Genomic DNA, 27,334 nt, shown 5'->3' with positions numbered 1-27,334 from the left:
TGTTTCTGAAGTAGATAAAACAATATGAATGCACTGATCTAGTGATTATATATCATTATAATAGGGGTTACTGCGCCTGCTGTGAGGGCTTTGATCAGTTGTGAGAGCTCAATGACTATATGACACTTAAAAAAAAAAACTTCCGCACTCATTAATAGTTATTTGGCCTCCTCTGATCATTTCAAGTCAGAAACACTAACTATAAGAAGAAATGAGCTATTATGTTTTCATAGAAGAACTTTTATTTAAAAAGTTATAAAAAAGAAATGAACTATTATGTTTTCACAGTAAGTACTAATGAAAGACGGCCTTTTGAAAATTTCTAAATTATCCCAGATCAACTGTGTTAATCTTACCGATTGCCGACTTGTGACATAATAATACTTACTGTGAAGTTCAACTCTTACTATTTGAAATCAGTGGCACACTGATTTTTAAGTTCCTACAAAAAGATTTACATCTTTCCATAGGTTCCACCAAAGCCACCCCCCTAATAACCACACAATTATAATATAAACAGAAACAATAAGATAATTCTCTGAGTCTTCAGGGGTCAAGTTTTGCTCCAAAATTTCCTCTTTCAATATTTGCAAAATTTTCCTGCTCTAAATCTCATATAAATAATATACAGAAGGGTGTGCAGGAAGCATGTCATTCATTTAACAGAAAGCTTTTGAACCCTAGTTGTATGCATGATACTTATCTCAGTCTTGAAAATAGAGTGAAGATGTAGAAAATACAGGAACATTAATCAGCAGCCATGTAGACCAGCTTGCCACGGAAGAGTGCAGAACGGACTATTTTAGGTTATTCCTTCTACTGCTATATTCAACCTGGATTAGAACGTTAGCACTTAGCACTTAAAACCCTGGGGCCCTACCAAAAATACAGTCCTGAAGAAGTGAACAAACTTGACTGGCATAATAGTTACATACTATTCTCAAACATTTTACCAAAATTAAGATACATCATGGCTATAGAAGCCTGCCCTGTGATTCACCAAGGGGAAAATAGACCAGTCAACAATGTTAATAGGGCTAATTTGGCATGGCTTGTTCTTTCTCAGCTGCTTTGCCCTCTTGTGGGTGTATGGCAATCAGAGTAAGTAGTAGCATGGTAGGTGGCATAAATAGAGTAGCATTTGCTAGGTGGACGGTTGTATAGGAGTGATGTGAGTTAGAGGAAAGATGAATGGGAATGTTTTCCATGAGTGGAATATGAATATCTGCCAATGAGGATTATCCCTGAGTTCAAAATCCTATGAAAACAAGTTAAGAAGAAGCATTATTTTGATTTAAGGTATTTCATAAGGGAAGGTTAGTTCTATGATTGAATGGCTAATAGAAGGAAGAGTTTGAATCAGTGCTTCTCAAATTTCAATGTGCTATGAATCCCTGGGGATCTTTGTTAATATAGACTGACTCAGCAGGATGGGGTAAAGTCCTAGAGTCAGTTCCCAGCAGTCATCAAAAAACAGGACTGTGGGAAACCCCAAAACAGAGTTCTTCTCAAATGCCTAGTTCTCAGGAAATGCCTTAGCAATTCAGGCCCTCTGTGTGTTCCCTTTAAAATCGCCTCCAGGCTTTTGCTTTGAGACAGCTCCCTAAAATACTCACCTGCTTTTTGTTGTCTCTTCATCAAACTCCCCATCTTTCTTAGAAGAGCATTGCCAGATTTATAAAAAATAATTAATTAAAATTGAAAAATAATACAGGGTTCTCAGTTAAATTTTAATTTCAGATAAACAATGAATAATTTTTAGTATAATTATACTAAAACATATTTATTGTTCATTTAAACTTCAAATTTAACTGGCTGTTCTACATTTTGTCTGGCAAACTTACCATTAAAACTAGTGTGTTCACATCATGGAATTGATCTAGTTCCGCATCAGAGCTGTTGACTTGTGGGTCAGGTGATTCCATGTTGGTGAGCAGGGGTGTCCTTTTGTACATTGTAGGTGGTTTAGTGGCATCCTTGGCTTCCCCTTGTAGCAGCATTGTCACAGCTGAGTAGTTGGCTAGGTGTCTGCTGCCATTACCAATATTCCTTGGGGTAAAATTGTCCCCATTTGAGATGTGTTTGTCTGGAGGAAGACAGTATATGTTTGTTTCTGGATGTTTAGTGGGCCAAAACATGAAACTTCAGGAAAGTTTTGGCCATCTGTCTTTTTCAGTCAAATATAATGTGTAATGGAAAATGCTAAGGTAAAGTCAGTTAAGCTTATGAGATAATGAAAAAGTTAAGAGGCAAATGTTATTTCCTGTTTACCTACCTATAAATCTGTTTTCTCATAGCCTATCACCCCAACATATGCACCAACTTAGCATTTTAAAGCTTTATCAATCATAATTTTAATTATTCTTTTCCAGAGTGTTTTACCCCATTTCTACAGCCGTGGAATCTACATTTGCCCGAAGTTCCTATGGAATGAAGCCCACACTCTCTCCCCAGGATTCCTGATCTTCCAGTAGACACCTCTTCTCTCCCAATCCGTCTTCCCTTTGGGTTCTCCGCTAAATTTTCTCATGTTTCTGTCTTCCAGTCCATCATGCAACACAAATCAACTGATACCACTCACTAGTTATGGTATTGCACAAGTGTTTTCTGATCATGAGTTTTTCTAGTCTTTCCCTCCTTTCACACAGCCTATTAAATCCATCTCTTCAAGAAACCCTATTTTTATATTTTGAGCTTGAAGAATCATCTTCATGCTTTGTACTTCACTATCTGCCTTTATGTTATATAATAGCACAATATTCTTTTCCCTTGATTAGAAACATTTCTTGACTTTATTTCTCTTACTTGAAAAGATTCTTTTTTTTTGTATTTTTCTGAAGTTGGAAACAGGGGGCAGTCAGACAGACTCCCCACATGCGCCCAACCGGGATCCACCCAGCATGCCCACCAGGGGGAGATGCTCTGCCCATCTGGGGCGTCGCTCTGTTGCAACCAGAGCCATTCTAGTGCCTGAGGCAGAGGCCATGGAGCCATCCTCAGCGCCCGAGCCAACTTTGCTCCAATGGAGCCTTGGCTGCAGGAGGGGAAGAGAGAAACAGAGAGGAAGGAGAGGGGGAGGAGTGGAGAAGCAGATGGGCGCTTCTCCTGTGTGCCCTGGCCGGGAATCGAACCCGGGACTCCTGCATGCCAGGCCGATCCTCTACCACTGAGCCAACTGGCCAGGACTTGAAAAGATCTTTAGGGTAGGTTTAAGAACTTATTCAATGTTGCATCCATCATAAGACTCAAGTGCCCCCACCTCGTGACCTTTGCATGTGAGTTTCTCTGTTTGACAAGACATCATGGCTACTTCCTCACCTCTTTGAGATCTTTTCTTAGTAAAGCTCTTCCAGACCTCCCTGTTTCAAATTGCCACAGCTCCCAACTTCCACCCTTTTGACTCCCTTCCCTGATTTATCTTTCCCTTCTCTCTCATCCTTTATTTGTATTTCTTTTTTTTTTTTTTTTTGCTATCTGATTCCTTTGCTATGGCAGGGTGTTTGTCTTGCATCTGTCACATTTTTCTCAATGGAGAAGTTTCTGGCACATAGTAGGTGCACAGTAAACACTTGTTGCATAAATTAACTAATGTGTCAGAACACCTGAAATCCCTTCAAAAGAAGTTGTTCTAAACAATTTTTGGTCCATGGGAATATAAGTAAGAATAATTAGTAAAAACAAACAGAAAACTATTTTAGCTAGAACTTCTAACACACCGAGACATAAACTTATCACTTTGTAACACTATCTTGCATTCATTTCACACAGAAAGCTGAGAAAGAAAACCTGAAAAATTGCATCGATTGCAATTTGAAGGGATGGATATTGGAAAGGGCTATCATATTAAACTTCTCTAGCAGGTTCCAGGGATTCCACAATTCCTGATAGAACAAATACCATATCACTTGTTACTAGCTAAGTCTCTGTAGAAATCAAATAGGACCTTAAAGAAAGTAGAAGGAAACTATTTCCAAAGCCTTTGCTTCTTTTTCCTTTTACTTCTTTTGTTGCCACAGACTATTTGCTTCCAGATATACTAGAATTCTCCTAGGCTATTGTTTTGGTGCATTCTGAGCAGCACAAAGTGAAATGGAGTAGATGTGCTAAATGTGTGAGGCCATACCCAGGCTAAATCAAAGAATAGCAAGATTTTGAGTGAGACAGAAGTTCATAGCAGGTATTATAAGCATGTCTCTGAATTTAATCTCCAATTAAGACTTTGTAGATTCCTTGTGCTTTTATCTAAATCCTGTTCTCACTCTACAACTTTAGGCCTAATTAGGCAGGCTCATCCATCTAGCCTTATACAATCACCTCTCCTAACATTTTAGAAAGATTCATCCATGAGTTTTTGGTAAGCGAGCCTTATTAAATATTTGTAGCAATGGAGAGTCAGGCATGTTATTTTCTACCCTTTGTGCTACTTAATGCTTAATATTATGTTTTCTCCACACATGTGATTTTGCTGCAAAGAGATAGTTCCAGCCAAAGACAAAGAAAGGATGTTCAGAATTGTAATACTCTGCAATTAAGACATAAAGACACCAATTGTATAAACTTCTATTTTTGATCTTGTCCACAATGATGTTAGTTTTAGATCTAGTCCACAATGACCGTTTCCCCCTCCTATTTGTTGACATGTTTGAATACATTACTTACAACTTATGTAATCTTTAGTGCTGTCATAATACAATCCTTATGGATACCAGATAATATCTTTTCCAAGATATTTAAAATAATAGTTTTTCTGATATTTTTTCCCAAGAATTTCAAAAGGTGAATTTCCAGTCTCATTGTATAGTTTATCCAACTGTTACTGGTCATTATTAATGTGGTTATGATTGTTCAACTCAATTTGTCTCAGAATTAGACAGTTCACAGCCTCTGTACCAGACAAGATCATATGCCCATAGATGTGTTGATTTTCCAAGCAGGAGACTTTTCTAATACTTCTCTTTGAAGAAACTAGAGCATTTTAATCTTGGCAGGAAGAGACTGGGTTTCGACTTTGAAAAGAAATCTGCTAAGATGCTGATAATGTATTTTCAATCAGTAAAATTAGCCTTTCACTTAATAAATGAAGTGAGCCTCTTCTACCCACTTTATATCACAAAGAATTAAGATCTCTTGTCCTTTGTTTTAATTGGAGACTTAAAATATGTTTCCAGCTAGAGGCATTAGCACTGAGCACCCTACCTCCATGAACTGGGCTTCCAGTTTGAAAATTAGATTAAATGGTTTTGTTGCTGATTGGCTGGAAGCCTATACAACTTCCTGGCTGTAGGCCATTAACACCCTGGCCAGAAGCTCTGACAGGAAGATGAAGAGATTTACACCCTCTGATTTCTGTATTAACAACAAGGACAAAACAGTAGGTGGTCTTGTCAGTGGATAATACAATTTAAAGATATGATTTCTTTCTCCACAGGTGCGTTTGCCTCTGAAAATTAGCAGTTCAGCTTGGTGTGTATAATAAGACATCTTCTTGATAAGTTTGATCATTAAAAATTTGTATTATGGACAAGTTCATGATTTATAAGATTATTAACATTTATCTAAATTATAGGATGGGAGATCAGCTTATTTTTTTAGATCTAAATGCTGGTAACTTAAAAAAAGTTTAGTGGAAAGGATGAGCATGGAAATTGTTGTTTCATAAAGGGAAAATACGTACCCTTTATGATAATGGTGAAAAACTTGTGTTAATTATTTGAGTTATTCAAGATAAAATTACTCTTTAATTTTACTTTTTACTCTATAAAAGAATAATGCATTATGGTAATATGATTGCTTTGCCCAATTTCTCCACTCATTTCAATAGTTAACTATATATTTTTGCAAAACTGTATGTAAAGTAGATATGTATGTATACATAAAATACTTGATATAGAGGGATATATGTATATATTGACTATAGCTATGCATATAGAAGTTACATATACATGTAGGTATCTATACTTCTGTATCTATGCACACCCCTACAAACACATATAGGAATATTTATTAATCATGTACATATATGCATATGTTCATATATCAGATATAGACATATACTCAGATAAAGAAAAATTTAAACATATAAAAATTGTTAAACTAGAGATTGGATAAAATTATTAAATTTATATATTTAATACATGTTCTTTTTTCCACTAAATGATTAGATTTCACTGATCTCTAAGTCCTCTTCCAGTTTTAACTGACGAATCTAGTGTTTTTTCATCTTAAGCTCCCTTTCTTGAAACCACTTTAGAATCCTGTAAATGATGGTAGATTATTATTGGAAGATTAAAAGATTGTAGAAGGAATGCCAATGGAAAACCAGGCTATCAATCATCAATTAACTAATAGCCATTTACCACATGCTACTACAAAGGCACTGTGCTAGGCAGAAAAGAATAAAGACAAATTGAAATCTTCTTCTTACTTCAAAAGCATGTAGAATAATTTTGGAGAAATACAGTGTGTAGACACTAACATCAAAGCCATCAGGGTAAAGTAGGGATTGATGAGTGGGTGGGAAAATGCTTATCCAAGTCCTACACTTGAGAATCAGGAGAGATCACTTAAAAAATGTACCTGTATAATAAATCTTGTTTGTTAAATTAATATCCTTATAAAAACCTTTTACTGATAGCTCTTTCAAAGATAATCCAATCATTTGTATCCAAATTATTACAAGTTGTAAGCTCTGAATTATAATAGTGAATGTTTCCATAAATTGAGGCAACCATTAAAATGTTCTGCAAAGGTAAGCGCCATTCCATTAAAACTTTAAATACATCAACTGAGGTTGATTATTTTAGCGTTTCCTGAACAGATAGCCCTTTGCCTAAAGGGACAACGGAAAAATAATCACTCCTCAATGAAATCAGACCTAACAAGGGTATTATTTGATGTTTTCACAGTGTAAGACACTGCACTATATGTGTTCACAGAAATATAGAGCAATATATCTATCTATAGGCAAGCTAAAACAATTGGATTAAAAAGAGATGCATAAAAATATGATAACAATACCAATGAATACTTGATGACTGCCAAATGAGTGCCAATGAGAGTAAATTCAATGAAATATCTGAGAAGAAAGGGAAAAGTAGATAAGATTTGGACCTACAAGTTTGAGTTGGGTTCAGATATTTACTTGTGCATTCAGCAAATATTTGTTGAATGTCTACTAAGTGCAGGCACTGAAGGTACAACAGTAAACAAATCCAAGTAGGGCTCAGTCCTCATGAGGTAGTAAGAAAAAGCAAAGTAATCAGACAGATGGGTGGAGAGAAGAGGGTAGAATGGTATATTGGAAAGTACAAAGCCATTTGAAGCCCAATGAAAAGACTAGTTAGAACGTGGCACATGTTGATTAAAGGAGAACTATAGGAAAGAAGGACAGAGAGCTTATAAACCTAAGAAATTTATATTCACTATGGTGAATATATATAAATTGGATAAGAATTTTAGAAAATGATGCTGTGTTCAGAGATCCCCAAATTTAAGTTTAAAATCAGGTTAACCCTTAATATGTTTACTGAGGAGAAATTGCATTTAAGATGCACCTCGCAGGTTACTCATGGGAGCTTAAGATTCATGGACTCCACTAATATGTTAGATGGTTCTAGATGTAAGACTCGATTCAATCGCATAGTTCCTGAAAGGTGGAGGGGAGATTACAAAAAATGTCAGTATGCATGTCAAGCATCATTCTGATGTAGAAGTACCTGTAAATCACTCTATCAACTGTCTCAGTCTTCAAATATGAGGCCAAGAGAAGAATAAAATCCATAAAAATAGTTTACTTCAAAGAAAGCAGAATTTGATTCAAAGTGAATTCAAAGAATTTGGGAAGATTTAGGAAAAATATGACTGTTTTAAAACTTAAACTTTTGATCTTCTCTTTGTTGAAAAGCTGTATGACTTTAATCAAATTTTACATAGCCTTTGAAAATAAAGAGTTCTAGCTACAAAGCCAAAGTAAATTCGAGTGACTCTAAATTAATGAAAACTCTCAATAAATGACAAGGTAGTTTACTTGAGATTATAAGCAAAGGAAATGAATTGTTCAAATTAACTTGAGTGGAGTTGGTCAGATTTTGCAGTACTAAGCAAATTTTACTGGCTCTTTTCTTATCATAAATCCCCAACCTTGCTAGGAGTCTTTCTGGGAAAAGTCTGAGGAGTTTTGGATCTTCTACATTGGCAGGCCCATTAAAGCAGTGACGGCACGTTTTATTTGCCTCCATATCTTAATTTTGGTGGATGAATGTAAGATCTGGCCACATATTAGGTTGTTTAAACATAGAATCACATGGTTATATAATTTAAAAATGGCTAGAACTTTGACAACCATTTTCTCTAATCTAGTTTTTGAGACTGAGATGCAATGCCACATCCTTTCAATACCACATCTCTTACTCAAGTCTTTTTTGTTTTTCTACATCTCTCCAAACACCCACATATACCCATGTATGCCGAGCAAAATTCCATCTCAACCTAAATATTTTATGTGGAAACTTGGTTCATTCTTTCTTATCTCTTTTCCTTACAAACCACACTCACCCTTCAATAGGTCCTTATGAATATGCCTCAGAATATACCTAGTCTCTCTTCTTCCTCATTCTCACTGCTATCTCACTCTCCCTAACTGTGGAGCAGAATATCACACCCTGCTTATTAATCCCAGGGAGGACTTCCAGACTCTGCTGCCCACTGCATCTTGGTGTCAGAGTTGCCAAGGGAAACACAGGCAACCATTGGATGGAACAGTGCTTTTCTCACCCAGAGAAGAGGCAGAGCAAGTTCAGCTCCAATAGTGGGTGGTGGACCTCTATGGCTAGTGGGCCCCCAGGGTCGATGCATGATAATTGACCTACCTGTACCCCTGTTGACCCACAGGAGAAAGACTCCAGATCCTCCCCGTGGAGTCTGAGATACTGAAAGTTGGGCAGGTGTGTGCCCAAGGGATGCAGAGTAGTGACTGATAGACACACAGACGGTAATCAGGACTAAGGAACACTCATTATGTCTGAAACAGGAAACAGTATCGCCACGTAATGTGATGAGCCCAGCACAGGCTGTGTCGGTTCTTTATTCCTTGCTAAGAAAGTGTTACGGGCCCAAAGTTTATTAATTTAAAAAAAAATTTATTCGGGCCCTGGCTGGTGCTTCAGTAAATAGAGCCTTGGCCTGGCATATGGATGTCCTGGGTTCGATTCCCAGTCCGGGCAACAAGAGAAGCGACCATCTGCTTCTGCCTCCTCCCTCTCCCCTTCTCTTCCTATTTTCTCCCTCTTCTCTTTCTCTTTTCTCCCTCTTCTCTCCCTCTTTTCTCCCTCTTCTCTCCCTCTTCTCTCCTTTTTCCTCTCCTGCAGCCAATGCCTTGATTGATTCAAACATGGCTCTGGGTTCTGAAGATAGCTCCATTGGAGGGCATCAGCCTCAGGTGCTAAAAATAGCTCAGTAGTTGAGCAGACCCCAGATGAGGTTGCCAGGTGGATCCCATTAGGGGCAATGCAGGAGTCTGCCTCATTATCTTCCCTTCTCTCACCTAAAAATAAAATTATTCGGGTGACATTGACTAATACAATTATATAGGTTTCAGGTGTACAATTCTATAACACATTCACCGCCCAAGCCAAGTCTCCTTTTATGCGCCTTATACCATCTTCTATCGCCCTACCCCTTTTCCCTCTGATAATCACCAAGGTGTTGTCTGGGTCTATGAGTTCTTTCTTTTTTCACTTAATCCCTTTACCCTTATCACCCAGCCCCACAACCCCCCTTCCTTCTGACAGCTGTCGGTCTGTTCTAGCTAAAAATCTGTTTCTGTTTTGCTTGTTAGTTTGTTTTATTCATTAGATTCCACAGATGAGTGAAATCATACGGTACTTGTCCTTCTCTGACTGGCTTATAAGGCTCATCGTTCTGAACGCTGGTGAGCGGGGTCACAAGACTGCGTGCACGGGAAGGCCTTTCCCAACACAGGCCGTGTTTTCTTTCACCTGGACTACTGTTCAGTTTGTGAGAGTCCTGCCTTCACTTGCATTCCCCTGCCCCCAGCTATTTTCTACCCAGCAACCTGAAGGATATTCAAAACATGTAAATCTGATCCTGTAATTCCCTTGCTCAAAATTCTCTAATAACCCCTTGGTGTAATTGAACTAAGCCCCAAACTTACGAAGACGGTCTAAGGCATCTGAATGACCTACCCCTGGCTCAACCTCTAGTGTCATCTTTTGGTGTGCACCTCTCTGCCCACTGTTCTTCAAAGTTTGTGCTCTAGCGATTGAACCGTGCTTCTTTTTAAGAACTAGCTCTCAATACTTTAATACTTCTTATTACATCCATAGATTGTAAGATCAGGAAAGATCATAAACAAGCTTGGAAGTAATATTGTTGCTGATTCTATAAAAAGTGTGTAAGTATTCTGATATTTGAGACTTAAAGCTGTTCTGAAGGAATAACTGACTTCCAACCATATTCAGGTATAACCCACAACTGGCTTCCTTAGAAGCAAGGAAAAAATATACCCCTGGCTGCCCAAGCAAGCCCTTTCTCCAGCTTCCTCCTGAGTCCAAGTATCAGACAATACAATAGGCCCAGGAAGATGATTCCACAACAAAAAATTTATTCTCCAATTTACTGAGGTTCTTCTACAGCCAAATAATTGCTAGGGACTAAGTACACAAAACAATTGGAATGACTAGACAAAAATTTGGAATAAATGATTAGTTCAGACTTATTGTGCACATTGACTAGAGTGAGTTTGAAACACTTCTCAAACTATGACCTTTGCTGTCATTAGGTCAGATATATTTGGTTATTCTGGGTCAAGCTACCCAAATTTCAGTAATTCTTTAAAAGAGTTTGATTTTCTTAGGGTCTTAATAGAAAAGGTACAACATCATGCAAGTTCAACAGCTAAGGAGAAATATTTTGGTTTTTCATTTTCATTGTGTGAATGCACAGCATGCAAATTTGTTTTATTAGCTTCAATTTTCTCCCAGTAGGTACTTCCAAATCTAAATTAAAATTAAATAGATTCACCAGAAGTCTTTAATCAAAATTATTATTTCTGTGGGGGTTTCTTGATTCTCATATTACAGATAGAGTTCATGGGGGAGGGAAAAGAAACTATCATTCTGAGAGAAAAAAAGTTGAATCCTTTTAATATATTTGATGTGGATCTTAGTCATTATTAAATTAAGTTTAATCAGTTATATACTGAAATTAAGGCTGACAGTACTCTTTGGCTCCCTCCTTCTATTGAAAATATACTTCATTTAGGTTCCTCCATCTTTAGGTCTCTGTCAACAAATTCTGCATATAAGACTCAGTGTATATTTTTGACAGAAATAAACATATTTGAGAGGAGGGTAGTCCTACAAAGTAAATAATGTTGCAGGGAACTTCCCTAGGGCCCTTTACAGCCATACAAAGACCATACTTATACCTACTCTGCTTTACACAGTGCCTAATACAGTGGTGGGCAAAAATTGTTTTACAGTTGTGATACAGATGCATAATACAATAATTACTAAATAATAATATAAGAATACATTCTGTGTTTCACATACTTGCAAATGTAAACCAGTTTTTGTCAACCCCTGTATGTATGCATATGGTGTTACTAGTAATAAGAGGAATTAGCACTTGGTTTAAAGATTGACAGATAGAAGATAATATAATCCTTTGGATAATATGCTCAATTAAAGGTTTGGAACTATCTTAACCCAATAGATCCCTGTTTTAATGACCTTTGAAACTAAAAGGATAATCTTTTCAAAGGTTTCTGGTTATGGGCCTCCCTGTTATGGGGGCTTTGTCATGATTTATTCAAGAATTATGCTGGATGTGAATCTCACACTGTGTCATACCCATTCTGACCTCATAGAGTTTGTAGTATTTGTGTCATTGAAACACCCATGACATATGATTAAAGAATACAAGGCTTTCTTATGTGGTTGAGAAAAGCATTTGTAGAGGTCTCTTAGTGCTTCTCCCTTATTTACTTAATTATTTACCATCAGGAGAACCTAGATAAAGTAGGGAAGGGGTGGTGACAATGACGTCATGTAAAACAAAATATTGTACCACTTTAAGAGCTTGCTTTTCTGTTATTTGGTTGATTCGTCTGCCTTGATTTAAGTACAGTTTACAAGTAGGTCCAACAAATATCTGCCACATTTATAATCAACTTTCATGAGTGCTGTGACCATTCATTATCCATGTATAATGAGATTTAAGCTTAATGGAAAATCTAAGCCTGAATTCTGTAAAATTATTCATTACTATTGATTATAAACCAATCTCAGGTTTTATAATAAGAATTTTATCTGCAGATAGAGAATGAAAATAAAGTTATTTTCAAAGTCTGTGGAGGTAAACACATCTTCATAAAATCAATATGCTCATGAATAGTTGCTCACAATCTACATTCGCTCTAACACCCTGAAAAGAGTATTAGAAATGTTAGCAAAATTATTCTTTTGTATGTTTTAAAATATACTTGTTTAAAAAAATAATTTCTCCTTACTTTTAAAAATGTCTATTAACATAATTTTATATGGTTGTATAATGTTAAGTACAGTGACTATACCATAATCTGCTTAGGCAATCACCAACTGTCTGATTAGCTCATTTTTTAATCATTCACTATTTTAAATACAGTTTCATTGAATAATTTTATACATCTAACTTTTTTTCTTTTTCTATCTAAGAACAGATTTCTAGAAGTGGAGTTTTTGCATTAAATTGTTATGTTGCTCATTGCCAAATCACTTTTCAAAGGTAGTGTATTGATTCACACTTTTGGAATTAGTTAGTTATCATCTTGAAATATATGCAAGGCTAGATTAAAGCAGTAATTTTCAATGGGTGTGCTGCAAGAATTTTTATAATATGAAATACTTGTTTAGTCAGGGGCACTGACCTTTTATCCTTAGATTGTCAAATAAAAAAATGACAACAGACAATATAACAGTAACCATCTGGTGTAAATGAATCAAAATTATACCTATTTTTTTTGTCAGATTGGAAAAAAGTATATTTTCTGTTGTGCCATAAATTTTAGTAGTTTATGTGTGCCATGGGATGACAAAGGTAGAATCTAACTAGGTTAAAACATATTATTTTTGTTTATATTTTTAGTTGTTGATTATTAATGAACATTTCCTACATTAGAAGTTTTTCTTTTTTAAGAATACCTAAAGAAAATCTTATAGTAGCCTGAGCCAGTTAATTCAGTTGTTTAGAGTATCATCCTGATAAGCAAAGTTTATGGGTTTGACCCATAGTCAGGGTACATACTGGAACAGATAGATGTTTCTGTCTCACTCTCTCTCCCTTCCTCCCTCTATATAATCAATCAATAAATTTTTTTAAAAAGAAAGTCTTGTAGCAAAGAATAAAAATAACCCCTAATTCATCTGCATTATATATATATATCAGTTTTCTTTTTAATATGTATGAATACACAGGTAAAAGACTTATTTTAGTCATCAAAGATATGGTAGGTCAGCTAAAGGGAAAGGTAGCTGCACTAAACAGGGGTGCTGTCTAGCTCTTTCTGTAAGAAAAATTCTATGCTAACCTTAATGGAGAATAATGGCATTGATGGTCAATATAATTTGATTAGATTTTATGAAGGATCTATATCCAGGGAAACAGTAACACGTTGAGCTTGAGCCAGGAATTAGCTACCATATACTAGTTCAGATGGATGAAGGAAAAGCTGTTTATAAAGCTACCTAGTAAAATATTTCCTATTTGATGCTGAAGTTAACAAAAGACATGGATGGGCCAAGCTGAACCATGCTTGTCTGACTGCGGATCATGAAACCAAGAGGAACAGGGCTGTGAGTGCATAGGTGTCAATCATATCTGAGAACTATCTCCAGGAAACGTTGGGAGGGGCCTGGACTCCAGCTCTGGATTTGCTGGCCAATCCCAAGGAGTACCTTTGAAAACTCCATCTCTTCAAAGATGGCACCCTTTTCCAATTCTTATAGAAGCACCACGTAGACTACCAGAGGCCTGAAAGCTGTTATTAACACCTCTGTGGACTCGAAGGCCAAGAATCTAGCAAGGCTACTTGGTGTGATTATGATAGACCAGCATTTCAAGTGGCTCTCGATATTATAAGAGTCCCAGAGTGTCCAGCTAGTTCCAAATCTTAGTTAAAATCAGTCTTCAAGAATGTAGGAGAGTACTAGCTCTTCATAGCATTTAAAACAGACAAACTCCAAAGCTCATTCTGAGGTTTTGTTGATGAGATTCCTGAACAATTTTTTTTTTTTTTCTTAGAGGATGAATTCATTGTGTGCTACTAATCTTTCAGAGCCAAACAAACTGTGTAATGTGCCTGTAAAGTTTTTTCTTTTCCTTTCATGCTTCTTCTATGACATTCTTTTGATGTTCAATTAATTGGCCACATGGCTGTTTCTCATAAAATTTTATTTATTTATTTATTTATTTATTTTTGTGACTGAAACAGAAAAAGACAGAGAGAGGGAAAGATAGGGACAGACAGACAGGAAGGCAGAGAGATGATAAGCATCAATTCTTCGTTCTGGCACCTTAGTTGTTCATTGATTGCTTTCTCATATGTGCCTTGACTGTGGGTTTACAGCAGACGAGTGACCCGTTGCTTGAGCCAGCGACCTTGGGCTCAAGCTAGTGAGCCTTGCTCAAACCAGATGAGCCTGTGCTCAAGCTGGCGACCTTGGGGTCTCGAACCTGGGTCCTCCATGTCCTAGTTCGATGGCCTATCCACTGCACCACCACCTGGTCAGACTCTCATAAAATTACACATAGAGTAAGCACATATGGCTTACTAGACTTGTTTGGCAATGCCACGTTCAAGCTGCTGCTCTTCACCCTGCCACCTAGGAGTCTGTAATTTTGTCAATGAGAATGGAGAAGCTAAAGCAAAAACAAAAACCTTTAAAAACTAAAGAAATGTGAAATGGTAACTCTGAGAGACACAGGGACAGAAACATGCATCCTGTTGGTTCCTGGCATCCTTTGTTGGTCTTCTGGATGCTAAAAAAGGAACAAAATCTAATTGGAGAATTACACGGGGGTAAACAAGGTCTGGCTTTGAGGGGACATCGCTTTTAGGCTTTAGTTCGGAGCAAACTAGGCATTGCCAGCAGCTCTGCCCTGGCAGCTCTAGAAGATGACCACAGTGCTGGATATTTAAAAGTGAGGCATGTTTCCAACCCCCGGGTCTGTCCCCCAATTGATAAGTCTTCTATTAAATGAACTTTAATTCCTTAATAATTAGCCCTTCCACGGGAGGAGATGAGGATCCCGATAGTCTGCCAGAGAGGTTAGAGGGCAAAGCAAAAGAATGTGCCATTTTCAGATTAGAATTTCAAAGAAAGAATAAGACCGATCTCAGACAGAGAGTGCGGGTGGAGGAGAGGTCTCCCTAGAGGCGAGGCGTCTTGGTGTAAACCTGGCCTGTGAAATGCTTTTTATTTCATTTTGCTTAAAAAGCCAAACAGTTTAGAATTAAATGAATCTGCGAGTGCATGTTGAAGATACTCAAACTTTCTGACTGTCTGGGACTGATGGAAGGATTTCTCCCAGTCCGTGTGGTGCCTGTGTGCTTGGGTGGAAGAAGAGACTATAGTTCTCATTATTTTAATTCTAACACATTTGATGTCCCTGCAGATTTCATTGCCATGGTGATTTTTTCTTTTTTACTTCTTTCTTTTTATTTTTTATTATTATTATTTTTTTTGCACCACAAAGGAAAAACCCAAGTGAAAAATATTTGCTGCTTTTGCTATTGATGTTTCTACTGCCCTGGTGACAGACAAGAGTCTGGTTGTCCCTAGCTCCTGAGGAAATATGTATTGGCCAGAACATGGCTGATGGCTGCAGCCTTCACCCAGGTGGTCCCAGCTGGTGAGGCTGGCTCTGAGAAGCTGATAACTTTGTTCCTGGGGACCTTGATTTCAAGGGAGGATGGGGAAATCTCATTCAAAATGTATATTACCAGTCCGCAGTTTACATTGACGGGGCTTAGATAAAATTTTCATGGAGGTACTAGGCATAGCTCCCTGCCTTCTCCATACAATCTCTTTTCAATTGTAAGTCTTGATGGGTTGACATTTGTGTGGCCGCAGCTGTTTTTATTTTCCCCGAAGAAACCTCTGTTTTCTCTCTCTATATATGCCTTTGTTATCCTTCCTAGACCTCCCAATATTTAGGGCCTGGGATATATTCCTAAACTATTGTACCAATAATACATTTTCCACCATTCAACAAGTATTGGGTGGACAGTTATGTGCTATGTACTACACTAAGTTCTCACAGCACAACATAAAATAGACCCGGGTCTGCTTTTATGAAATGTATAGATTAGCTGGGAAGATGGCTATTGAATTAATTTCCCTGTCAATTGATTACAACTGATAGAAGTTCTACAAAGGAGAGATATAGGAAGGAACAAGTGGTTCCACCTGGGTTTGGAGACAGTCTCTCTCTCTCTCTCTCTCTCTCTCTGAGGAGGTGAGTGTTCTGGCGCTGTGTTGGTACTATTATATCCCAGGTATCCAAACACTGTGTTACTGAGGAGCTGAAAATAATAAAATCTTCATTTTTTTTTTTGCATGGATAGTGAGTAAATGTTCTAGAAAAGAATTGTGCTTAGAGCTGTTTAACAAGTCTTGAGCAACATTTGACAAAGTAACATATGTATAAATAGACACTTAACGAATTCTTTTAGTGTTAAAATTAGTATTAGGGAATAACTGAAGGGTGTTTTACAGAAATCAAAATAAACAAGGTGAGATCCATTTCTCCATGGTACTCTCATAACAGCTATGCATCTTTTTTTCACAGCACCTAATGCTCACTCTACAACTACAGTTAGGGTAGTTGACATCAGTAAAATTTCTGATGCTGAAGCCTAGGCACTTTCACTCACTTAAAAATGCATTATAAGTGTCCATGTTTATCATTTCTAGGAAAGGGAATAAACAGAGCTCTAATATATGTTTGACTTCATATGTAAAACAACATGTTCTTTTATGTTAATGGTTCCTGACCTGATCCCTCAGTAGGTGCAGGTCATTGTTAATACACAAATGTGCAAATGATGTGTAAGCTTGTAAGGTGGCTGATGTGGGACACTTCCAGCAAGTCCAGGTATTTCTAGATTTAAAGCAGTAGTGATATTCTGGACCAGACTAGGTGTGAGGGTAGGAACCGTGACTACAGTAATTCTTGGGAACAGCCTTTCAACGAAACCAACAATGAAAGTCCGCCATGAAAACACCAAAAATAGGTGTGTGTACTGTTTTTAATAGTACAAGTACTTCAAGCTGAAGTTTGCCTATAAGACAATTTAGAAAGAACATACTATTAAACAACAGAATTTTTACCCAGTTCTGTGCTGTTCTTGGAGCAGGAGTCGGGAGGTACCGACACATAAAAGAAATTCCTCTTGAGATATTTTTGTTTAGATGGGAAAATAAAGTATGTGAAAAAGTATAATAATTCAGTTCTGAAGCTTATGTTTAAACATTCATGCATAATGCAAACATTTGAATCAGTTTTGCTCCCATTCCAATCCTACCTATAAAGTCAAGACAATAATACTTAAAGAGCTGTTCTGAGGATTAAATAAACTCATACACAAAGGAGTTCTGAATAGAGTGAAAGGTAAAACTGAGATCCTGTGCAAACTCATCCAAATGATTAAGAGTAAAACAGGGAAGTGCCCCTAAGTAATCTGACACCTAGGTACATTTATCCCAAAATGCCACAGAATATATTAGAAAGTGAAGACACATTCAAACATAATTATCATTTGGATGTTTGCAATGTTTTATTTAAATAGTTGGAGTCACATAGAATCTCAGTAAATATTTATGTATTTTTTTTCTTTTAGTAGTTATTCGAATACTCTGTGTATATAAAATACAAAAAAAGAAAAACCCACATATACAAACATAAACACTTTCCAGGATTTATTATACAATCAATTTTGTCATGCTATCTCTGAGTTTTGAGTGCTATAAAAAAATCAAAAGGTTGAGAAGTGATTTCCAATAAACAAGACTAGGGGAATGAATTTTTTGACTCAATACCTAAGAATGACTACAGTTTGGATGGGTAGCTATTAGAGGATAGAGTATAGCTCTTTGGAGGAAATATGAGAATTAATTTAAGAGGAAGCCATGTTTATGGCATAGGACAGTTCAATAGATTGGAGAATTATTTTGCAGAGTTGTGGAAGATGGGCCCAGAAGACGCATTGCATTAGGTCCTTGGGTACTAGAATTAGGGATATAAGAGATAATACTAGAAAATTTTTTGGAACATCAGTTTTCCGAGTGAAACAAAAACATTGGTGATATAGACATATTGATTCTTTGACTATGGTTGAAGTGAATTTGGGTAAGAAAAGAGTAGAGATAGAAAGAGCATTTGTGTTGTTATTACAGTGCATCAGATGTGATCTAATGAGACTGAACCAAGCTGTTGTCATGAACAGGCAGGCTCTTGTTGAGCAGGTAACTATTTTTCATGAGCATCTAGTTAAAACTATACCTGTATCTATGCATAAAGCATAGAAATTGTTTGTATTGCGTTAGAGCATTAAACAACTCTTCTGACAATAATGTATTTCATTCTTACGATAAAAATGAATTTAATGGCCATTACCAGGTGCTCATACTCATGCCTTGAAAATATAGTACCAACTTGATAGCCTATAACTTCCTTTCCTTTTAATACTATTGCTGGTTTGTACCCCATTGTGAGATGTGAGTGGTACAGTTCAGCACAATATTGGGAGCATTAATTCAAGCCATATGAAGCCTCATAAACTTAAAATTGTTCTTTTATGTACAGGGTGTCCTTTGTAGAGACAAAAAGGAAAAGCTATGAGTCATATTTATAATTTCTCACTCTGTGAAATAATCAACCTTTTGAAGTTTTCAAACATCACATTGTTAAATTTTAAATAGCAGGCATTTTTGACCTCTGTTTATTAAACTTGGAAATCAGCACAGAATGCATAATGAATAAGCATGTGAGTAATAGCTAATGCCATTAAGTCTAATTATATTAATACACAATTTCATGCATCATGTATGGTCCTTCCAGCAAGAAGTTGATGTAAGGGAACCAATTGTTGAGTATCATTTTGAATTAAACTTTAATTTCATAATTTATTCTGTGTTCTAGAACTTTGCAAGTGGATGTTTTGAATGCCACAGGCATTCAAATGTAAGATAGATATTTAGAATTCTATCAATATGTATAACTTATATAGGACTATATATATGAATATATAAAAGTATCTAGATATTTTATCAACATTCAAAATATTTTTACCTACATTATATAAGATATATAGCTTTTATCTGTGGGTACATCATTCCCAGCTACATTTTCTTAATTACAAAATTAACTGCTATGGATGAAGACCAAGAAGAAAACTATTAAATAAAACAGTCATAAATTTGTTGGAACATCTGTTGACACACATAACCATCATTACTCGTAGTTTTGCTTTTTGTAGTATATATAAATCATTATGTGTTCAAATACATACTGGAAACTCGTGCCAGAGCCAATCAGTAGTAGATTAATGTATTTTCTTCTGAAAAAACTCATAACTATACACCACAAATAGCCTGGCAATTGGACTCTGGACAATGAGCTAGGGCACAGGTGAACTGAGTCCTTTTGTTCTTCTCTCAGCTGTAGATTCAGCAGTTACCAATTAATTCTGATAACCGAATGAAAAGAAAATTAGATTTGTGTCTGACGCCCCCTGCAGGCACATCTACAGTGTTGAGACAAACAGCTCAATGAATCAAGATTACAAAGCCTGAACTGGGGAACCAGATCACTAATTTCAGTACCTACAGGTGTGGGATAAATTTGAATTGATAAATTAGTATTTGCATCAATGTTAATGTTTCCCCATGGTCTAGGATTAATCTTTTTTGCTAAAGAACAACCCTAATATTGCATCTCGATGTCTGCAGGCCTGTTTATGTGAGTGCAGCTGTAAAGAGGGGTGTACCCTATTTGACAGTGTGTCCTTATCCCATATGTGATATTGATGGAATTTATGATTTTGTAGACTCACTAATCTCTTGTTTTTTCATTTTAACAGTTTCTAATGAAAGTTGTATACAAGATTACTTTGTTAACGAACGTTCTCAGTTGTTTCTTCATGTATTTGTATTTTTTCTTTCCTACGTGGTGAGATTCAGCTTTATGTTCAAGGACCTTTTCGAGATCTTCATCCAGCTTCAGTCTACCGATAAACACCTTGCTGGGGTGAATGCCCACATGAACAGTTGTCTCATTAGCTCTCCCTTGCTGCACCCATTCACTAGAAAAGACATATTTCTTCCTGTGTGTAGACCTGGACGACTTTGTCAATTTGCTGCCCTTTGTAGTGTCCTCGCACACCCTGAATTTTCTCATCCTTTTGGATGAGCATGAAGGGAGCACTGGACTTCTGTCTCAGCTCTTTGGAAAGAGTATAAGACATAGTCTTCCTGCAAATGTGGAAAGGTGAACCGAAATGCCTTTTACTGTTCTTGCTCTGGTCAGAAGTCATAAAGGGATTGATCTTCATTTTAACTGCTGGTCCTTCTTCAATGGCCGCTCATTCTGAGTCTCAACTTCCTAATGTGTAAAGTTAGGATATTCTTGTCTGCTCTGTTTATTTTACAAGGTTGTTGTATTAACTAATAGTAACAAATGCTAAATTTCTAGAAATTAATGACAACACTGTTATTTTCTGAGCCACAAAAACTACTGTAGTTCTAGACACATACTGTGGTCAAATGAGAAGAGCACATGAGGTGAAATATGAGAAAATACTTTGTAAAATACAACGTACTATAAGAATACACATGTGATTGTTTTTACTGTTATTTATCCTTCCTTCTTTGTTTTTCCTATAGGACCACTGAGGTTTCTATCGCAGACAGAATCTGTCACCGCCTTCATGGGAGACACAGTGTTACTCAAGTGTGAAGTCTTTGGGGAGCCTATGCCAACTATACACTGGCAGAAAAACCAGCAGGACCTGACCTCACTCCTGGGTGACTCCCGAGTGGTGGTCTTGCCCTCTGGCGCGTTGCAGATCAGCAGACTTCAACCAGGGGACACAGGGATCTATCGGTGCTTAGCCCGGAATCCAGCCAGCACGAGAACAGGAAATGAAGCCGAAGTCAGACTGTTATCAGGTGCTGTGGTGCTCTTTATTCTTTCCAGAATTCAGCTCTCTAAAGTACTTTAAACAACCATGTTTCCTTTAACCAACAGTTTGTATTTGTTTTAAGTTATTTATTGTTTACTGGGGGTTTGTTTTATGATTTTCCTTTTCATTTGGACCATTAGCTGAAGATATGCCAAAAGCTTTTCTTATTTGTGCTGGCCTTTTTTTTTTTTTTTCTTCTGTATTTTTCTGAAGCCGGAAACGGGGAGAGACAGTCAGACAGATTCCCGCATGCGCCTGACCGGGATCCACCAGGCACGCCCACCAGGGGGCGACGCTATGCCCACCAGGGGGCGATGCTCTGCCCCTCCGGGGCGTCGCTCTGTTGCGACCAGAGCCACTCTAAAGCCTGGGGCAGAGGCCGAGGAGCCATCCCCAGCGCCCAGGCCATCCTTGCTCCACTGGAGCCTTGGCTGCAGGAGGGGAAGAGACAGAGAGGAAGGAGAGGGGGAGGGGTGGAGAAGCAGATGGGCACTTCTCCTGTGTGCCCTGGCCGGGAATCGAACCAGGGACCTCTGCAAGCCAGGCCGACGCTCTACCACTGAGTCAACCGGCCAGGGCCTGTGCTGCTCTTATAGTTGAACTTTCCAGAGAAACAGATATTTCCCTTATGTTTGGCTTTCTTCACTCATTCACTCATTCCATTAATATCTGAGGATTTCTTTGTGCAAAGTCCACTGCTAATTATTTTATTTGTATTACTTTATTTTCCTCTGATAATATTTTCTAAAGATGAAGTCGATGTTTAGCACAGTTAAGAAACTTCCTCAAGTTAAAATTAAACATTTATTGACTCATTGATATATCCACTCATTTTTGAGAAGTATGTGCTAAGTACTAGGGATATATCATGACTATGAATCACAGACAGCCTGGCTAATTAGAGTTTTGGTGAACATGGGCGTATACATAATTACAATAAAAAGTGATATTATGATAAGGAAAATTGTTTCTCTCCATCTCTTATGTCTCTTTTTCTTCTCTGGGAAATCTCTAAGACTCTGGGCTTATGTTCCTCTCCAAAATAATCAGAGGTTGGATTGGGTATTCTCTAGGATCTTGTCTCTTCTGATAATTGCTATTATGTAATATCTAAGTAATACTTACTTTCTCACTTAGTCCCACTTGTAAGATTTAGTTAGACTTGTGAGAATCGCCAAAAAGGCACATCCTGAGAAACTGTGCTGGCCTCCCAATCAAAGCATTGATGTTGGCTCTTGTCTCTGCATTCTCTATATAGCTCTCACAGACCTTTCAGCTATGTGGAGGGTCATATTCCCAAGTCATTCCAAAAGCAAACTGACAATTTGATTGCAAGTTTCTAGGTATTTTAATAAGGACATGCCTAAAATCTTTTTAAATTCTTTTGTGTATTCTTTTCTCTGTTAGTCACAGAGATACTGACTTAAATATGTTCACGACAATCAACAGCTCTGTTACCTTCTATCCACTAGGCAGTGAAAGATTAAATGTAGCATTTATTCCCAAAACGTGCATGCATTTATTTAGGCATCTATTAGATAGACAAAAATTTTAAATATTTATATTCACGTATCCTAAATAATGCACCTGTTAAGTCTGTCACGGGGGGGAAGCTTAGGTATACTACATAGAAAGTTGGCAGAATATGTTTGACTATCTTAATATGACTGAGAGGTTGTTTCCCTGTGGTATTAAGGGATAAAGTTGAACTAATTAAGTATTAAATCTGGGATGGAAAGTTTTGAAAGACACAGAGACATTGTCATCAAATCACCATTTATCTTTATTTGTTGACCGTGTAAAAACATATTTTCATTGTAATCCATGAAGATTTATTTATTTATTTATTTATTTTTATAATTTTTTTTTAGATTTTATTTATTCATTTTTAGAGAAAGAGGAGAGAGAGAAAGACAGAGAGAGAGAAGGGGGGAGGAGCAGGAAGCATCAACTCCCATATGTGCCTTGACCTGGCAAGCCCAGGGTTTTGAACTGGCGACCTCAGTATTCCAGGTCGATGCTTTTCCACTGCGTCACCACAGGTCAGGCCTGAAGATTTATTTAAAGCCAAATCTCATATTGTTAATTTGGCTAAATCAAGGATATGTCAGTATACTTTGGAGGTGTCTGGGTATTTCTTACCTGAATGGAAAATGGAAATTTATGATACTGTTAAATTTAATGAGAACTTTTCTCTAAATTCTATTTGAATAATATAAACTTCAAAAGGAATTAGGAGCTGAGGTAATATACCCTCCCCCACATTCATACTCACACCCACACACATGTTATTGTCATATTTAAGCTTGTCTCATTTGCTGTTGATCACACTATTGAATGGACTTATGTTTGTCCCATTTGTTCTTAAATGTGCAAATTGATTTAGAGGTCAAATACACAGATCCACAGCAAGTACAAAAATTAGTGAGTGAATTCTTATAGTTGCTGCTTATGCTACTCTCATTTTTAAAATCATGTTTATTCTTTCTGAATCAATTTCCAGTTTCTGATTTGAGGGAGTAATCAATTATAAACATATACTACCCATTCTCTATTCTAACATTTCTTTAATCCATTGCAATGAAGTCAATGAAAACAGAAACATACCATATTATTGACATGATTTAGAGGCATTAAAGTGGAATCTGAATGGTTGCCACTTTTTAAAAATATATATTCTTCCATAATCATTTAATACCATGTTGAGTAAGTAAGTTACCTCTATATATTGCTTTAGTTTGACACATAAATGCTAATTAGAAGTTTTGCAGTTTTGTCCAACAATTTTTACCACTGTTCATATTATAGAGACTATCCAAATTTGTACAGTATGTATGTGTAGACAGCGATCTACTTCTAAATTATATATATATGTTATTGTACTTATGCAAAGTTATGCAAAATATATTTCAAGATGCCACTTTTATATAACAGGTATTTAATATTACTTGGTTATTGATATCTATTAAGTTCAGATTTTAAAAATCAAATAGCTATTTTGAAATGCTATCTGTCCACAAGTAGCTTTAGTTTATTCACTAAATAAATAAATACTTTATTCAACAAACTTACATGAATCTTATATACCTGCCGTCATGCCAGTTGCTAAGAAGACAACGTTGGAAGATTGTGCCCTAAAACAGCTATAGACTAGTGGGGAACACAGATAAAGCAGCACGTGGACTGTGCTGAGGAAGAATAAAGCACAGAGGCCATTATGGTACATGAGAGAAAATCGCCAATGCGCCAATCTTGAAGAACAAGTAGTCCCTAAGCAAAGAGAAGTATAGTATACATTAGGAAGGAAAAAGAAAAGTCTTTATAAGCAAAGCATAGAGGAAAGAGAAATAAACTTTTCAGAGTAACTGCACACATTCTGTTTAACTGGATCATAGTGCACTGGAAGTGTTGAAGTGTAACAAGTTACAAGTAAGGGACATGAAAGGAAGAAAGGATGATATGGTAGAATGTGTGGCATTAGTACTTCAAACACTTGAGCATATGCTTCTACTCGAGTGCTATCACAGGGGATTCAGCAATGCAGGTGGATGGAGAGAGATTATGGGTGGGTCTTGGAAACCAATCAGATGTGGTCCATGAAGGAGGAGATGGAGTTCAGTCTCAATACAAGCTCGGTAGTGGCTTGAGACCAAAGTGGGGCAGTGGTGAATTGTGTCCAAAATAAATTATAAAATTAAAACCAAATTTTTCCATCACTATATTTTTCAGATTAAATAAATAATTGTTTCATTCAATGGTAAGAAAATTAGAACTAACTTATTTATTGTTTTAAGACAGAAATTGGATTTTTGCTTATAAAGAATTGTACATTTTTAGCACATTAAGTTAGTATTAAAGTGTTGTAAAGAATTCTTGAGGGGTTTGATCCCTGGTCAGGACACACATCTGGCTTCTCTTCCCTCCCCTTGGTCTTTTCTTTTCCTCTCCCATAGCCAGTGGCTCCGTTGGTATGAGCAACGGCCCCAGATGGGGGTTGCCAGGTAGACCGCAGTTGGGATACATGCAGGGGGAATCTGTCGCTCTATCTCCCCTCCTCTCACTTACAAAATGTATTTTTTTGAAATGTTGATAACAAAACACTAAGAGCCGAGATGCTTTAAAATAATCTTATTGTATGTGGTAGAGAGTATATGAGGGGTTGAAGTGGCCATTCATATTGTCAAATCCACTTTATTCTATTCTCATCACTCCTAGATGCCAAGCAGTAGACTGAATTGCTGAATCATAAATCTCCTTTGCACACTAGATTGAAGAAGATAACTGGCCCATACATTTAGAATGCTTATTTCAGTTTTCTTAATGGCTTAATTGAATTGATCAATTTGTAATTAAATCTATTGTTTATTCATTTAACGACAGTTAGATGACTCTGGGCCCTAGATTGACCTGAACTAAATATCTGTATAATTAGATTCATTGTCTATTAGTGGAAATTGTACTAAAGTATATTTCAAAGATTTTTGCTGTAATATTTATATTTACTGAAATAACTTTTTAACAAAAACCATTCCAAAACTCATATTATTTATTTATTTATTGTATTTTTCTTAAGTGAGAAGTGATGAGGCAGAGAGACAAACTCCTGAATACCTACTAGGGGGCAATGCTCTGCCCATCTGGGGCCCTTGCTCTGTTGCAACTGGAGCCATTTTAGTGCCTGAGGCAGAAGCTATGTAGCCATCCTCAGCATCTGGACCAACTTGCTCCAGTGGAGCTTTGGCTGCAGGAGGGAAAGAGAGAGATAGAGAGAATGGGGCAGGGGAAGGGTAGTGAAGTAGATGGGCACTTCTCCTGTGTGCCCTGACTGGGAATCAAACCCAGGTCATCCACATACTAGGCCAATGCTCTACCACTGAGCCAACCAAAAATCATATTATTTAAAGAGAAAATTATGTTTTATTTCAAAAATATAGGTTCAGTATTTTGATCATTACTAAGAATTATTACTAACTCAATGGGTATATTAAAAATTTTAATTTAACTAAATATTATCTCTGTTCTTTGTTTTTAAATTTACCATCAAGCCAGATAGTTAATTCATATAGCTTTATGGCAATGTAAGGCAGGGAACAGTAAGTTTAGGAGAACATATATAGTTCTAAATCAACACAGAAAAGGAATAAATAAATCTGAGGTGGAAAATTTGGAAAGTCTTTACAGAGATGATTACTTTTCTAGATAGTCAGGAGAGGAACATCTGTAGAAAGATGGCAACAGATTATAAATCTGGTATAAATTGAACCTATCTTATGCAGAGCCTTGAATCCCATCTCAGTCAATTAGACTTGGTTCTATTTATTTTATTGATGGTTGGACATTCTTGAAGGTTTTTTTGTTTTGTTTTTTTTTTGTATTTTTCTGAAGCTGGAAACGGGGAGGTAGTCAAATAGACTCCCGCATGCCTCCGACCGGGATCCACCCGGCACGCCCACTAGGGGGCCATGCTCTGCCCATCCGGGGCGTCGCTTGTCGCGACCAGAGCCACCCTAGTGCCTGGGGCAGAGGCCAAGGAGCCATCCCCAGCACCCGAGCCATCTTTTGCTCTAATGGAGCCTCGGCTGCGGGAGGGGAAGAGAGAGACAGAGAGGAAGGAGAGGGGGAGGGGTGGAGAAGCAGATGGGTGCCTCTCCTGTGTGCCCTGGCTGGGAATCGAACCCGGGACTTCCGCACGCCAGGCCGACGCTCTACCACTGAGCCAACCTGCCAGGGCTCTTGAAGGTTTTTGAGCAATGGATACCATAACATAAGAATACACAGAGAAATAGAAACAATAAAGTGAAGAGCAAATAAGATTAATACATTATCTTATTTTTTGTACTTAATGTTTTTCAATGCTTTAAAATATTTTCCCATAGTCTTCTTTCTTTTTATAGGCTAGTTTGAAGAAAACTATTTCTCATAATATGCTATAACCTAAAAATTTTTAGACTTTTATAGATATAAGTTGGATAAGATGGTTTCTTGAGCTTCTTTCTTATATGTACTCAGAGAAGAATAAAGTACAAATAAGTTATATTTAAACTACATGAAGTTCATGTTTCCTTTAGGTTAGATTCAATCCAGATTGCATGA

The 27,334-nt window shown here is 37.0% G+C and overlaps 1 protein-coding gene across 1 annotated transcript in view; it reads left to right on the top strand.

Annotated features, from left to right (window-relative positions):
• The window catches only part of DCC (DCC netrin 1 receptor), a 1,139,534-nt gene that overhangs the window by 513,842 nt on the left and 598,358 nt on the right, over positions 1 to 27,334 (top strand). The window contains exon 3 of the mRNA XM_066352289.1: positions 20,943 to 21,227. Within this exon, the coding sequence (XP_066208386.1) occupies positions 20,943 to 21,227 (285 nt within the window). The remainder of the gene's footprint in view (positions 1 to 20,942; positions 21,228 to 27,334) is intronic.

The sequence above is a fragment of the Saccopteryx leptura genome, chromosome 11, assembly GCF_036850995.1.
Source record: "Saccopteryx leptura isolate mSacLep1 chromosome 11, mSacLep1_pri_phased_curated, whole genome shotgun sequence".
In the NCBI taxonomy this organism is placed as follows: domain Eukaryota; kingdom Metazoa; phylum Chordata; class Mammalia; order Chiroptera; family Emballonuridae; genus Saccopteryx; species Saccopteryx leptura.
The sequence above is the reverse complement of the archived record's forward strand: the minus strand, read 5'-3'. Positions and strand labels throughout refer to the sequence as shown.